The 17,437-nt window shown below is 35.8% G+C and overlaps 1 protein-coding gene and 1 long non-coding RNA gene across 5 annotated transcripts in view; one reads left to right on the top strand and one right to left on the bottom strand.

Moving 5' to 3' along the window:
* LOC104706887 (indole-3-pyruvate monooxygenase YUCCA6-like) overlaps positions 1 to 771 on the top strand; it is a 4,763-nt gene extending 3,992 nt beyond the window's left edge. The window contains exons 4-5 of one of the 4 annotated variants that reach the window (XM_010423122.2): positions 32 to 89; positions 218 to 771. In XM_010423122.2, the coding sequence (XP_010421424.1) occupies positions 32 to 89; positions 218 to 409 (250 nt within the window). In that variant the 3' untranslated portion in view covers positions 410 to 771. The remainder of the gene's footprint in view (positions 1 to 31; positions 90 to 217) is intronic. The other 3 variants (XM_010423124.2, XM_010423123.2, XM_019228541.1) reach the window with 3 other exon arrangements.
* On the bottom strand, positions 9,583 to 10,711 carry LOC104706886. The gene is made up of 3 exons (XR_754505.1): positions 10,498 to 10,711; positions 10,348 to 10,389; positions 9,583 to 10,224 (listed from the first exon to the last, which is right to left on the bottom strand). It is a non-coding gene; the product is annotated as an uncharacterized LOC104706886 (long non-coding RNA).

Raw genomic sequence — 17,437 nt, 5'->3', positions numbered from 1 at the left:
AAGTTGAGTTCGATGACGGTATAACGGGGAGATTTGACGCCATAATATTGGCAACTGGCTACAAAAGCAACGTACCCTCTTGGCTAAAGGTAATCAATAAATGATAGTAATATTGGTTAACACATATTTATTGTTATTTTCTTATATAAGACTAGAAATATATCCATTGTAATAAAGTTTGTATTAAATGGGATTTGGAAAACAAATAATATTTCAGGAGAATAAAATGTTTAGTAAGAAAGATGGATTTCCAATACAAGAGTTCCCAGAGGGATGGAGAGGGGAATGTGGGCTATACGCGGTCGGATTCACAAAACGTGGGATTTCTGGAGCATCAATGGACGCAAAGAGAATAGCTGAAGACATAGACAAGTGTTGGAAACAAGACGAGCAAGTCAAGAAAATATGATCAAACCTATAGACTATAGACAGTTGAGAAGACTAAGATCGGTTTTCTAATCAAGAAAACATAACTTGCCAAACTGCCGGTAGCGATCGGAAACTGATGGTTTGGTTTAAAAGGAGAACTGGAGGGGGAGGAGAGGTGATGTAAATTAAAGACTTATCTCCAGCTGCGATGCAAATTGGGGAAAAGAATGAAAAGGAAATTTAGTGAGAGTGATTGTGGTGGGAATTGATGATCATCTGCCCCAAAGGAGAGGGGACCCTCTTCTCTTTGCATGCTTATAACCCACTTTGTAAATCTTTCTATACCTTCTTTCTATGTTTCTAAAATTTTCTTCTTTTCTCTTTTCTTTTTTGTATTTTGTTTTTTTTTTTTTTAGTTTTTCCTAGTTAGGTATGCTCTTTGTTTTTCTTCCCTGTTTTGGTTCAATTTTTTTGTTGGCAGAGTATTGTGGTGAGGTTTTTGTTTGTTATATACATAATATTTGTTTTAACTTTTTTAACTTTTAACTTCGAACTAAACTCTTATTTTTAACGGACATATATAAGTATAATTGATTATATGTGTCCTACCAATGAGTGTGTCAATGAAATTTCCTTGTCGAAATGATTTCATTCCCTAGTAGAAGTGTCATATAAATTAGGACCACTGCTTGTACATTCGTCAGAAATTAAGACCTGCACATTTATAATTCTGCTGACCGTTTTTTTCCAATTATTGCTAGATGTACGGCCTCCACATGATTTTTTTTTTCTTGTCATATTTTTGTTAATTAATTTGGCTATATCGAAATCTATACTAGATCTCTCTAGTCAGATATATATAATATCGTACGTCCATTTTAGATTCCATTGTGGATCTCATAATCAGGTTGTTTGTACCTTGGCCGTATTAATACTCTGCCAAAAAATTGGTAAACCTTGTTATAAGTACTTCCGCGTAAAAAAAACAATGTTTTAGCAACATTCTACCTGTAAATTATATTCAACTAGACTATATTTGACAATTAAAGAGAAGAAAAGTTCACCACAATATATTAATTGTTAATGGGAAGCTCGTCCACGATCGATATTTTTAGTAGTCTCTCGCTGAAGAAGATGTCATAGATATTCTTATATGTAACGAAAGAGCGAAGGCATTTGTATTTAAGGCCACTTTACATTTAAAGGATGCATAGATAGATAGCCTTGTAGAGAGCATTCAAGTATTTTTCTTGCTTCTCGAACACAGGCATTGGTTTTAGATGGAAAAACTAATGTTCTAAAATTGTCAGTAGATGGAGACTCTCATTACATGTCTCCATGAATTTTTGTGTTCCTCCTCGTCTGAGCCACCTGAAATTTTGATTTCTTACATTGATGTTTTATACGAAAAGGAACAGGATATTGTGGTAACAAATCTTGGTGAATTCTCTATCGAGAAAATCAGAACAAAAAATATTAGTGAAGGGTGGAATATGAAAAAGACTACTAGAAAATACCTAATATTACGGTCGTTTTGGTTGGCCAACAAAGATATTCATAAATTGTTGTTCAGAATACGATTAAAACTTGTGAAGAAACATGTATGAAATATTTTTCACTTGAATTGTTTGAAAGATTGTACGGAAGAATAAATTATCATTGTACTAAAAAAATTCAATTAAGAAACATATATTGACGAGGTGTAGCTTCCTTTGCCCCAACATCTTGACGAAGCCAGATAAGATGATGTTGAAAACAAAGATTAGTGGGGTTCATCCAATGGATTTTACAAATTTTGTATCATGAATGAAGCCGCTGTTCATATATCCCTCTCCAAAATGGGCGTGTCAAATTTATAACATTTAGAAAGTATCATTTGCATGGTTGATACCGTGGTCCAATATGTGGGTACATGTAGACTGAATGTGAGCATTGTGTTCAAAATATAGAGGAAGCTTCAATAATTACTTTTAATGTTTGGAACCATCACAACCTAGAAGGTACTATGCAATTTATTAGCATTAAGTTCAGTTAGATTTTTGGCCGCCATGAAATAATCAAATCTATCTTTAAGATTTCGTAGGTCAATCCATTAACGTATGAGCAAAGGTGTTAGACTTTTTAATGTCAGTACTAGTCGATAGAATGGACTTAGAGGCTAAATAGGATGGTCATAATAAGATGAAAACACTAAAGTCATACGTAGCACTGTTGAAAACTCGCGGCAGTTTTGGTTTCTTCAGGATCAGGTTATGATTTTTTTAAGGTTAGTACTAGTCGATAGAATGGACTTACAGGCTAACCAATTACACTTTTGATCGGAGACACAAAGACACTTTTACTATTGCTGAGATAGACTAAAAATTTATGAGAAACTCAAAATTATAAGTTTTCTGCCAAAGAAGACAAGGACATATAATTATAATCGGAACATAACAAATAGTTTTGTGTTTCTTTCTTTCGAAGTCTTTGGACCATCATTAATCATGCGGCTGACCTTAGAAAGTAAATGTATATTAGAGATTGTACGTATTCATTTTGTCTTTAATGTCAAGACTGATCAACATACATAAATATATTCTCTAAGAGATGGTTCATTTTTACTCAGAACTCTACCTAATTAAATCCTGAAGTTTTAAAATCATCAGAAGATATTTATACATGAAATAAAGAGTTAATTATGACAAGTATAGTGGAAAAGGAAAAAAAGGGGAACAAGGATCTTACAGAAATTTACTTTTTGTAAAAAGCACATAAGTAAACAAGCTGGAGCCCTTACACTTTTGCCAAGCTGTTGGGGAAATTTTAGAAAACAAAATCAGATATTCAGATCCCAAATCAAATCTTTCAATTATATTATTGTCAACATCGAGTCTTTAATTCGAAATTTCCACTTTTTGTATTTCAATTGAATGTGGTTGAAGTAATTAGTAGTGGCTGACTCCAAATAGGCGAACAGATTTGATATATCATTACAGTTCCTAGTCCCACATTTTTAACACAAGAAGCACTTACTTTTTTTTTCAAACAATGTTTCTGCTTTTTATGAACTTTTTTCTTTCTTTCATTTTTTGCCTTTTTTAGTTTATGCTTTTTCATGGCTCTGAATCATATGGTTGGCTTGTCAACCATATTGTGTTGGAAATTGGTGCTCTTTTACATCAAATGGTGTAGATGATTCCATCCATATATTCTTTATACATACGACTGATTATATATATTTCATGCACTATACATTGTTTTAAAATAGTTAAACTTGATTAACATATCACTGTACAAACGAGTACATGTACTTATTAGCTCAGCTGCTTAGCAAAATATGAGCTTACATGTCGAAGCTTGACCGATCAAAGAACAAAAAAAGACCATTAATATTCGAGAAAAAACTAGTAAAATCCATCTGAAGACACACATGAAGGTGGAAGAGGAAAATTGTGTTTTACAAGAATTAGAAAATGACAATACAAGAATCTCTGGCTAATGGACTAAATCTATTAGACAGAAAACAGTAAAATGTGAGCTGTCTCAAATTTTAAACCGAAAAGGGTTACATAAATCATCAATATGACATAGTGGACTTGGTAACATGAGCATTTAATAAGGTACTTTTTGTTTCTTTTTGGAAAGAGTATCCTTAAAAAATGATGGAGATATTGAATTTTGTAAACTCTTTGTTTTACAAATACATATATATGTATATAGTCCTATACGTGTCCATCATAGATAACTGTTTAAATACCCATGATTTTCATTATCATAAAGGATGAAACATTTGCTATATTGTGTGAATGGAAGAACCTCCTAAAAAATCAGGTAACTATAAATTAAGTTTTAAAGCTTGAGAACTGAGATTAGGCTGGAGTTTATAACTCATATATAGTCGGAGGAGCCGGAGTGTCCTCCAAGAAAAGATGACCGATGTATGCGGTGCTTGAATTTATTTATTGCAACTATACTATAACAAGAGACATTCATACGCCATGGATATTACTTATATTTTAGCTAGAAAGTAAATAGACACTGATGTGTTGTTTTCGAAGACACTGACATTTAACAAAACTGTACTACAATGACTTTGTTTTTAGATTCAGAAGATCATTAAGTTTGTAGTCATTAAGTTCTAAGCCATGTTAAGGTCAATCTTAACAATATGTTTAATGCATGTATTGTAAACAATTTAGTTATAAGCAAAGAGATCAGTTTGCTTATGCAAAGTAGATTCTTTATTGAACCGTAAATAAGATCGTAGTTGTAAAATTTATTCGTATCCAAAAATTATGGGTCATAACAAGAGTAAAGCATAGAGCTAAATAAAACTGTATTTCTCATTAATTATTAAAGTGACTGTACAAACTGTATTTATACTATGTACAAATATATCTAACTAATTATAGTATACTCTAGCTATACAAGTAGAGTATACTGTACTTTACATATGAGTCATCTAATACACTCCCATCAAGTCTCTGAATCCAAAACTGAAGCAGGGAGAAAGAGACTTGAAATAGACGTAAGAGCTAACAAAGAATGAAACTGACCAGGATGTAAAGGCATAGTAAGTATATCTGCATGTTGATTAGCGCTACTAACGTGAAACACCTTCAAAAAGCCATTCTTCACCTGATTACGTATAGTGTGACAATCAATCTCAATATGTTTCGTCCTCTCATGGAAGACTGGATTAGACGCAATGTGCATTGCCGATTTGTTGTCACAAAAAAGCTTGGCAGGAACCCGTATCTTTACCTTTAAGTCTTTCAACAACTGAGTTAACCAAAGAAGCTCACAAGTTGCTAAGGCCATGCTCCTATACTCTGCTTCAGTACTGCTTCGACTAACAGTCCCCTGTTTCTTGGACTTCCAGCTAATCAAGGACGTACCAAGGTAGACACATAATCCAGTGACTGATCGTCGAGAATCAGGACATGTACCATAATTCGCATCACTGAACGCATTGAGGCAGGGTTCCGTATCCATAGAATAGAAAAGACCTTGCCCTAGATTATTCTTGATATAGCATAGTACACGTAGAGTAGCAGCATAATGGACATCAGTGGGACAAGAGAGTAACTGACTAAGATTGTTGACAGCAAAAGTTATATCTAGCCTAGTAATAGTGAGATATAACAATCGTCCAACCAATTCCCTATACGAAGTACCATCTGCTAATAGCGTTCCTGTTTCCTTACTTAGGTGTACTGTCGGATCCATAGGGACATTTTCAGGTTTACAAGCAAACATACATGTTGCGGCAAGAATATCCAGAGCATATTTGCGTTGGCAAATAGAGATTCCCATAGCATTTCTCGCTATCTCAAGACCAAAGAAATATTTGGGCACGCCTAGGTCTTTAATCTTAAAAGCTTTGTGAAGAGCAGCTTGAAGAGCCTATAAATCAAAGTCATTATTGGATGCAATCAAAATGTCATCGACATAGACCAATAATGCAATAAATGAGTCTCCAGTTTGCTTGATAAACAAAGTATTGTCGACAGGAGATTGCTCAAAACCTTCACTGAGAACCACAATAGAAAAACATTGGTACCACTACCGTGATGCTTGTTTGAGACCATACAAGGATTTGTGTAGCATGCATACTGCATTTGGAGGTAAAGGTGCACCATTCGTAGGAGTATAACCTTGAGGAAGACTCATGTAGATCTCTTCATTGATAGTACCATGTAGAAAGTCATTCATGACATCCATTTGTGTAAGAGTCCAGCCAAGCTTTGCAGCAAGGACGAGAATGAACTTGACACTAACCAGTTTGGCAACAGGAGAAAAGGTCTCAATATAGTATATACCTTCCTTCTGCGTGTATCCTTTGGCTACCAGGCATGCCTTATATCTGTCAATCGAACCATTTGGGTTATATTTGATAGTGTAAACTCATTTACACCCAATCACATGCTTACCTGGGGGTAAAGATTCAATAGTCCATGTTCGAAGCTGCTCAAGAGCTGAAATCTCCACATCCATAGCTTTCGAAAAATGAGGGTGTGCCATGGCTTGATGGAAATTTGTCGGTTCTATTTCAAGTGAACAAGAAAGAACAAAAGCCTGATACGAAAGTTTGAATATGTAATAACAGAGGAAAAAGGATAAAGAGGTAAAGAATCTAGAGGCGAAGAGGGAGTAGACTCAAATGAAGTAGAAGATTGAGTTAGATTGCAATGGTAATCGGATAAGTAACCTGGAGCCTTTACCTGTCGTTTTGACTTGGTGGTGATCAGAGGAGCATGTTCTGAAGCAGATGTCATAGTCTCTCATGATGATGAAGGTTGAGTGGCATTAGAGTGTGTTACAGGTGACAATGATGATGATGATGCACTTGTAACAGGAGAAGAAGCCAACGCCTTACCATGAAAGACAGGATATGAAATAGGACTCAGTTGATCAAGTGCAACAGGTGTAGATAAAGGCATCATGGTTTTAGAAAACAAGTCATGCTGCGGTAAATCAGATGAAATGGTTTTATATGGAAAAATGGTTTCATGAAAAACAACATTCTAGATGTAGAAACCACATTAGTAACAAGATTCAAAACTTTATAGCCTTTATAACCCGAAGGATAGCCTAATAAAACACATGGCTAAGCTCTAGGTGTAAATTTGTTCCTATTCTTTACAAGAGTAGAAGCATAGCAAAGATAACCAAATGAACGCAAGAAAGTATAATCTGGTTGTTTCTTGTATAATTTTTCATAAGGAGAAACTTATCTAATAAAAGAGAAGGAGTATGATTGATAAGGAAAACAGCAGTAAGCACACAATCTGACCAATATGGCAATGGAACATTAGATTGAAATAATAATGCTCTTGCAACATTTAACAGATGCTGGTGTTTACGTTCAACCACAAACTTCTTTTCAGGGGTGTATGCACATGAAAATTGATGTATCATTCCATGAGTCTTAACAAGTTGAGTGAAAGCTAACTCTGGAGCATTATCACTACGAATAGCTTTAATAACAGTTTGATGCTGATTTTGAACATGTTTAATGAAATCAGGAAAAACAATAGAGACATCACTTTAACTTCTCATCATATAAAGCCATGTAACTCGAGTACAATCATCCACTATTGTTAAAAAATATCGATAAACCTCTATAGACTCAATAGAAAAGGGACCCCAAATATCTAAATGAACTAGATCAAATGGTGAAGAAGACAAATGATTCATAGATGGAAAAGATAACTTTCTTTGTTTTGCTAATGGACAAACTTGACAGTGTAAAGAACTCGACTTAGACATAGGTAAAGTACCCGACATATGCTGTAACTTGGCAGGAGATGGATGTCCTATGCGTTGATACCAAAGGTCACCATCTATGAGCAAGGATCCACAAAAATTTGCAGTAAGAACGTCAGTCTCCAAGATATAAAACTGTGAATTAAGATGCCTTTACCAATCGTCACGTCCTGAGAAAGGTTCTGAAGAAAACAAGTATCTGAGTAAAAATGTGCAGAACATTTATTACGATGAAGCAAAGAACTAACACTCAACAAATTGAATTTGAAAGTTGAGACATGCAACACATCATGCAAGATAAGATGATTCGAAATATGTATGGTTCCAGTATGAGTAATTGGCACTCTAGTGCCATTAGGGAGTGAGACTGTAACACATGAAACATGAAAGACTTCACTAAACAAAGCCAAGTCAGAACAAACATGACTAGTGGCTCGACGGTCATTTATCCAAGCACCATTAGGAAGAGTAGAGTATAAAAAATTGAGTGAATGATGTTGAAAACTGAATGAATGATTTTCATATATGAGATTAGAAGAGGGAAATTCAAATGAAACAGTACCAGAGGTGGAAGTAGGTGCCATGGCTCCACTCTCAATTATCGTAGCAGTTAGATGAAGAGATGACTGCTCATGTAGCTTGACATGAGTGTTGAGTTGATGGATCAAGGAGTGAATCTGGTCGTTACTAAATTGTGACAAATCGAGATTAGTAGCATTCATAGCTGGTGACGGCATATAGAGAGATGCTGGCTGTGTATTTTAAAAAGGAGCAGGACTTGTCACTGCATTAGCCATCAGACCAGGTCTTGCATACTGAGATTGTTGGAATTCAGACTATTGAGGAAATGGTGGACGTTGTCCTGAAGTGGTTTGGTTACGAGGGAGAGAGTACTGTTGAGCAGAAGCTCTTGGTCCAAACTTATGACCCGGTGGATAGCCATTCAGCTTATAACACTTGTGAACTGTATGACCAATACGGACGCTGACTAGGCCTGTAGTTCACCACTGCATATGCCGTCTTATCTGGAGGACCATTGTAGTAACCAGCACTCATATTCTGCGTAGCTTCAGCATTGTAATAACCAGAAGAACCACATTCAGAAGGACCAATATTCTGAAACACCACATTCTCAAGTTTAGTAGTAGGAGTAATAGTCCTGTGTCTCTCATCTTGTGTCACCATATTGAAAGCATCAACAATATTGGGAAAGGTTTAAGCAACAAAATATGCCTCCGAGTAGCTTCATAGCTCTCATTCAGTCCCATGAAAAACTTGGTAACCTTGCTACGTTGTTGGAGCTTCTCCCATAAGACTGCTGCGTTACACTACATCTACCGCAAGTACAAACCGGTAACTCAATATAATTCTTGTGTTCTTCCCACAATGTGACCAGTTTCGTATAATAAGAAGTAACATCAAGAGAACCTTACTGAATTGTACTCAATCGTTGCTCAATCGCATACACTACAAGAAAACAGACGAATAGCGACTGCACTATTAGTCACTTAATAGTCGCTAAATAGGGTATAACGACCAAATAACGACTAAACACTGTAGTCGTAAATCCTTCGTCGCTAAAATTAATAGTCGTAAAAATAGTCGTCAAATAGCGACTATGTCACGACGAATCTTAACTGTCGTAAAATAGTCGTTATTATTTACGACTAATTGGCGACTAATTTTATAACTGCAAACATTTGTCGTAACTTAGTCACCAAATTTAGTGATTAACTAGTGAGTATGTAACGACTATGATCGTATTTGTATAGTATTTATGTATTTATACATTATTTATACAAATTATATATATTATTTCAATAATAATATCTATATTTTATTAATTATTTTTAAATATATAGAAATTATGAATAATGTTTGTTTGGAGTAAATTGATATTAAAAATAAAATAATATATATTTTTATGAAACCATGATTTAAAAAAAAAAACTGTATTACAAAATAAAATTAAAAATAAGAATACATCATACTCCTAAAAAAAAAAAGATAACATCTACATAATGGTTTGAACTTTGAAGCCTTTTGTGTCCATTCCCAATTGCCTTGTATTCCATCTTTGAAGCCTTTTGTGTCCATTGAAATGACCTTAACATACCACCTCCTTCTCTGCAGCAGTCTTGAATCTCAGCTTGATTTGTGCTTTTGAAATCTCAGCTTCGCCTTATATGCTCACACACACACTTGAATCTCAGCTTGATTTGTGCTTTGAAATCTCAGCTTTGCCTTACATGCTCACACACACGATTCCAGTCCATGCTTAACCACAAAAGCCATAGGTTCATGTACGTTACCAACGATGCCAACATTATCAAATCTCATTCATTTTTCTGTCCTCATCATCTACAACAACTACCATCTGCAAACTCAAAAAAATAAAATCCTCTCCTTCAAAGACAACAAAAGCTAACACTATCACTACTATATATCACAAACCGTGCTCTGTCGAATATCTTCAATAGCTTGAGAAATACACAAAAATCCATCCGTAGGTCGATCAAGATCGAACTCTTCATCCTACATTGAACCTCTTTGATATAATCCTAGAACACACCCAGCGCGTTCTAGATAGTTTGTTCCCTTTCACTGGAAATAAAAAATCAAGGAGACACCATAATCAGCAAAAGCCTAATCCAATTCAATTGCAGATACACATAGAGACTGGGTTCAATTGATCCAAAATCTCTAAGAAAGATTGATTCAATATACCGCCAAGGGTAAGCGACACCATTTTCATGGAGAGACAACGAGCTTTGGAAGAGAGCGAACCACCACCACCGTAAAGTAGAATCATGAGAAAGACTTCAAATTTATAAATCCGAAATTGAGAAAATAAGAAGAAGAAGGAAGCAAATCTACCTTGTATCAATGAAACAATGGGGTTGAGATCTAAGATCTGAGATCCGCGATAGAGTGCTTGGGTACAAGATCTAACAACTTGAGAGGATGAAAACAACGACATAGATGAAGATGGAATTGATAGAAGCAATAGGTGGAGAAAACAAAGGAGAATCGCCAGACAAAAAAAAAAAGGAGACAAAGGAGAAGAAGAGAGTCTCATCGGGCAAGGAGAAGAGAGAAGGGAAGAAAAAGAAGGAAGATATTTTGTCTGTTGGATTAAATCAATCAATCAACGGTTGATAGTGTTATCCTTGTGTTTACATATCATCCAATGAAAAAGTTTCATTATTTAAAGTTTTTTTTTCTTTTTTACAACAGGAAACAAGATTAATTATTTAAAGAATAATCAATTACATTAAAACTTTATAATTTCATATGTTTTTGCAGTTTTAAATTCATACTTCAGGAAATGAGATTTAAATTTCAGGATTTGGAAGTTGGGGTCTTAGATTTAGAAGAAAATTATATTTGATTTAGATTTAAAAATGATTAGTTTTAGGTTTTAAAATGACTATATTAAATAAATTTATAAGTAAATAGTTTTTGGAAAATTTAATTATATGTAAATAATAAATAGTTTTACACATTGCTTTTATACATATATAATGGCTATATCTTGGTTGAATGGTTTATGCTTTAATTTCTATATAAGTATTATAAAAGTTTAAGGTTTAAAGTATAGAATTTGGGGTATAGGTTTATGATTTAGGGTTAAGTTTTGATAAAATATAAGATTTGGAAAACTATAATTTTTTTTTAGCCTTAGATATCAGTTTTTGGATATATTATATCAATTAGACTTTCTTATATAAGTATTAAAGCTTGGTTTTATGTATATATATAATAATGGTTAAGTTTTAATTTTATGGTTTATTAATTAATTTCTAAGATTAAGAATTGAAAGTTCAAGATTTAGAGTTTATAATATAAGTTTTAGAATTTAGTAAGGGTTTGAGGTTAAATTTTAATTTTTTTAAATAGCAACTGATATGCGACTTCTTAGCGACTTTAACCATGAGTCGTATATTAGTCGCTAAATTGTAAACTTTTACCATAAATAGCATATTAGTCGCTAAATTGATGACTATTTAGCGACTATTTGTTCGATATGTGATATAGTCATTAAGTAGTCGCTAAATTACGACTAAACTACCGACTACAATATGTAGTCGCAAAAAAGCGACTAATATACGACCAAAAATTTGTGGTCGTAAAATGGTCACCTCATAGTCGCTTCATAGTCGCAAAAAATGACGACTACATATGTAGTCGCCATTTGTAGTCGTAAAACCCTTGTTTTCTTGTAGTGATAGACTCTTGGTGCATCATCTTGTTTAAAATGAGACAATAAATCTTTCCATATAGCCTCAACAGTAGACATGAACAATGAACTCTGGCTAATCTATTTAGAAACCGAATTCATCAACCAGGTTGCAACCATGTCATTAAACCTAAACCAAGATCCAGCATCACGATAAGTATCATTAGGTTTAGGAATAGTATCGTCTATGAATCCGAGTTTGTTACGAACGTTAAGCGCCATGAGAATAGAGCGACACCAAGAATGAAACTCAGATCCATCAGCAAGACCTTTGGTCTCTACCCGTACCCGCCTTCCTTTTGCCGCATTTCGTTCAAAGGGTTGAAGGGAGATAGTGCATCAAGCTGTTCGCAAGATCCGCCGCGTGCAAGAAATTCGGATTCTCGTATTGATTTGGAGCTTGATGAACATTATCTTGATTCGCTGTTGGAACTTGAGGAATCGATCCCATCTCTAATGATGAAATTGAGAACGACAAAGAGAATCTGTGCCGATTGATTGAATGAAAGAGATAGCAACAGATCTAGGTCAAAGAAATCGAAATCGAGAGCAAGAGGAAGAAAACGAAAGAAGCAAACAAAAAAAACCAATCACAGCGAAACAAAAACCAAGGATGATATTGATGAGAGACTGTGAAATTGAATTGCTCATGATTGAAGTTGTAAGCTCAATTTCAGCTCAATCGAAGAAGATGAATGAGAAACAATGGCGGAAGCTTTGAAATTCTTTTAGAGCTCTGATACCATAACAAGAGTAAAACATAGAGCTAAATAAAATTGTATTTCTCATTAATTAGTAAAGTGACTGTACAAGAAGTATTTATACTATGTACAAGTATATTTTCATTTCAAGAATAACTGTCAATATATTAAATTATTTAATTAGACATGTAAAAACATAATTATCTTTCTGAACATAATTAAAAAAGTGTTTCAAGGTTTAGAGGTTGAGCCACAAGATATAATTGATCAGGTTTTGGGGAATAAGCTAGCATGGGAAGAGGTGAATTCTTTTTCAGTGGTTAACGTGGGCCAATCTGCACCTTTGCATAATCATGATCCTATTTCCCACTGTCTGATTGACGGTTCTTGGAAAGCTATTGATATATCATGGTTTTTAGGTGTTTTTAGCCATGATATAAGTCTTATTTATAGAATCTTTTTGGTATTTTTAGAGTCTTTTGAGTCTTTATAGGATTTAGCATGGATGAGAGCATAATGGAGCTAATTAGGAGGATTTGAAGCACATTCAAGCATTGAGGCTAAGCTGTGAAGTTGGGAGACAAGTTCAGAGACTTGCATCGGTCGATGTAAGTGATGGTGTCAATCGATGCAGAGCCACAAGACAAATCAGAAGTTTTCTCACAAGTTCTGAAGATTTACAAAGTTGCCCCAAAGTTTTTCATATTTGCATCATTAGTCCCTGGACGTTTTTAGGAATATAAATAGGATTTTTGGGTTATTGTTTAGACCTAAGTTATTTTCAAGTTTTTTTTCTAGAGAGTTTTATTCTGCAACCTTATTGAGAGAAGAGATATTGAGAGCTTTGGGAGAGATAGATCTGATTTCATTTGTAGAGAGAAGATTCTTAAACTCCCTTCTTGCTTCTTAATTTAAATTGCTTACTATTCAGAAAAGATGTTTTGTTCTTCATTAAACATGTCTGAGTAGTTTGTTTGTTAGGTTTAGCGTTTTTCGTAGGGTTTTTATGGTTTATTAGATCTGTTGTTTTTAGGGTTCGTAATCTTTTATGATCTTCATCCTTGGTTGTTCTTCACAATAATTTTTGATTGATCACCTAGAATTAATATCTTAGGAAAATAAATTGATATGAGAGTATAATTGATTTTCCTGATAAAACCTTTTGATGAGCAAAATTATTTCCTGCAAAGAGATTTGATTTAATAATTTTGTGAACAATCTAAACTTGTTTTTAAAGCTGATTTTTAACCTTGAATTTTACAAAGAGATTTGGATTTTCTGGTTTTAAATTTAGATAATATTTGCAGTGAGAACTGATTTATTTTACCAATAGTTTAGAGTTTTAGATCTGATCTTAATTGCTTGAATCCTATTAATTTATTGATTTGATATTCCATAATTTCCTGAAAAACTCCCTATGCCTAGCTCTTTGATCCTTTGAATTTACAACACTCTTTTTAATTCTGTTTCTACATTGTTTTTAATTTAATATTTTGATTTAGCATTATTAAAAGATTAATAAGTCTATTGTGTGATCTAGAGTCTTTGTGGATTCGACCCCTAGAGTATTACAACTGCAAGGCTGGTAGTACCATTAGGGTATTACAATTTGAGCATATCAAATTTTGGCGCCGTTGCCGGGGACTCTTTTGATTCACCATTAGATTAACGTCTTTGATTTTGTCTAGATTTTTATTTTTCTGTTTTACTCACACACTTTTGTTTCTTTTCTCTTGTGTGTTCAGGTATATGCCTAAGCCCAACACCAGGAAAAATCAAATAGGTCCTACCTTGAATCTTACAAACCAAGAGTTAGGAAGACTAGAGCGTGACAATAAGAAAGCAGCCAAATCAACAAAGATGGTCAACACAATCATATTGAAACCAGATGAGGCTGGAGTTTTGAGAGATCAAGAGGGTCATGTGCGCAACGAACAAGGAAAAAAACTTGATGCTGAAAGACGGGTCATTCAGGAAGAACTCGTCGTTGTGGATGAGAATGCACGTTGCGTCGATCGACGCAACAATGGCATCGATCGACGCAACCAAGAAGGCATCGACCTACGAAACCTTGGCGTCGATCGATGCAATGCCAGAGCCGATGCGGAGAATGTTCAGAGGCGACGGGACGACAATGGAGAGCTTGTCAAAACTCTTGCGGACTTCAACATACCAGACTTGTTCTATGAGAACCGCTCCGCAATTGTCCCTCCTCCATTCCCAAGGAATGATTTTGAGCTGAAGCCTGCTTATTTCGCTCTTGTCGGCCAAAGACCATTCCAGAACCTACCACATGAGAAGCCTCTAGACCACATTGAACACTTTGAAGATATAGTCACAAGCATAAAAGCTAATGGAGTTACAAAGGACTATCTCTATTGCAAGCTCTTCCCCTACTCTCTTGCTGGGGAAGCATCTCATTGGCTAAGGCAACTCAAACCGGGATCTCTGACAACATGGCATGACATCAAGGTGGCATTCTTGAACTACTTCTATGGTGATGCAATGTCTGATAAGCTGAGGATTAATCTCTCCACCTTTAGACAAGGACCAGCTGAATCTTACAAAGCTGCTTGGGTAAGGTTCAAGGCATATCAGAGAGACTGTCCGCATCATGGGTTCTCAGAGGTGCAGCTGATTAGTATTTTCTTCAGCGGGATTAACTGGAGGTATCAGATGGCTTTGGATGTTGCTAGTGATGTGAACTTCAAGACAAGATACCCAGATGAGGCTGGAAAGTTGATAGAAATGCTAGCATCAAGCAATAGCACCAAGAATGCAAACCTAGAGCGGAAAAGAGCACATGAAAGCAATGGTTCAAATCAGTTTGCTGCGGTGAATGCTAAGCTGGATACAGTCCACAATCTTCTTGTGGGAAAGAAGTCTGTTCATTTTGCTGAAGATGTTGACACTTTTGAGCCAAAGCCAGAGATTACATAAGATGTCAACTATGTGTATGGAGCTGGGTATCAAAATCAGAGATTTGGTCAGAAGAATTCATTCTTAGGAAGTCCGAACAGCAACTTCACTAGGAACTATGGTTCTTCTTCTTACCAACCCCTCCCTCCACCCACTTCAGAGAGCAAGATAGAATCAACGATTGAGCAGATTCTTCAAGGTTAACAGAATTTGACAGTGGATTTCAATGGAAAGATTGATTCTGTATACACTGAGCTGACTGGGAAATTCGAAGCATTAAACACTCATGTCAAGAAGCTGGAGAATCAAGTGATTCAGACTGCTGGGTCTGTTAAAAGACAAGAGGAACTTCTTTCTAGAAGAATTGAGAACCCCAACCATGCTTGTAATGCGATTTTGGTGAAGGAAGGAGATGAAGATACGTTAGTTGAGCCAGCATCGATCGATGCTATCACAATGCATCGATCGATGCAATCACCATCCATCGAGGCAAACTCACTCCAGAACGAGAGCATCGATCGATGCACCACCAGTGTCGATCGACACCCCCCACAACCAACTTCGGTTTCTCTTCCAGTTCAACCATCTGATCACAACAAGCCTACAAGCCTAAGGTTCCTTTTCCTAAGCCTAGGAGGTCCAAACAGGAGATTGAAGAAGCTAGATGCAAAGCTATGATGGATAAGGTGATGATAGAGATACCTTTGATTGATGCTGTCAAGTTTTCTCCTGGTATTAAGAGATATGTGAAGCAGATGGTCACCAATGGTTTGAGTCCTGAGGAAGGAGCTTTGCTAACCAAGGATGTCAGTTCAATTCTGTTGAATCAACCTCCATAGAAGAAGAAGGAAAGGAAGCAGGAAGTGGTTGTATCTGAGAAAGTGAGTGCAGTGATTCAGAGTAGGATTGCAGAGAAGTTACCATATCCTGGAAGCTTTGTACTTGATTGCTCTATCTCTATAGGAAGGTTTCCTCACTCTCTTTGTGATCTCGGTTCTAGTATCAACTTGATGCCACATTCTGTTGTTGTAAGACTTGGGATGACAGATTTCAAGCCAACCAAGATATCTCTTATCTTAGCTGATCGATCCAGAAGGATTCCTGAAGGTGTCTTAGAGGGATTCCAATCAAGATTGGAGATTGCATGATTCCCACTGGCTTTATGGTGCTGAAATATGACCAAGAGCCTAATGATCCTCTCATCTTAGGACGCTCTTTCTTGGCTTCAGCTGGTGCCATCATTGATGTTAAGAAGGGACACATAGCTCTGAATGTAGAAGATTTGGTTATGAACTTTGAGATGGACAAGCTGAGAAGGGTTCCCACTATTGATGGTCAGACATTTTCTGTGGAGGTTGTTTCTGATGACAATCCGATCATAGAGCTTCATGGAGATATTACTGCTGGGTATGTCAAAGAGTTGGAGCCTGTTGAGGAAGTGAGTAAGCAAGCTGTTAAGCTTGTAGATTGAAGTGGAGATCATCTAATCAGTACTAGAGACCATGATGAGGTTCTGATCCATGACAAGTCGCTTGTAGATGATGTTTTTGTAATGGAAACACGGATTGCTGAGGAAAGTTGCAGAATAGTTGAAGAAACACTGCATCGATCGACACACCTCCACGAGAACGTCCAGACTTGTCCAAAACTGAAGATTCTCGAGTTGATTCCTTAGCTGCAAGTCCTACACTAGTTGTAAAGCTGAAATCTCACCATTCTACAGTCAAGAACCCACAGGTAAGGCCAAGGTATGCATCTTCTTCACCCAAACCTTCTCCTATCATCAATAAGAATTTCAAAGGTACAAAAACTGGTTTGCAGTTAACCAAGCCACGAGATTATCGTAGAGCGCTTGTTACTTCTGTTGATGGTTTTGCAGGACTTAAAAGAAAGCCACCCATACCTCAATACCGCCCTGGTCCGGTTCCTCACATCCTTGGCAGATCTCATGCACCTA

The sequence above is a fragment of the Camelina sativa genome, chromosome 8, assembly GCF_000633955.1.
Source record: "Camelina sativa cultivar DH55 chromosome 8, Cs, whole genome shotgun sequence".
Lineage (NCBI taxonomy): Eukaryota > Viridiplantae > Streptophyta > Magnoliopsida > Brassicales > Brassicaceae > Camelina > Camelina sativa.
This window is presented reverse-complemented; position numbering and strand designations above follow the sequence as displayed.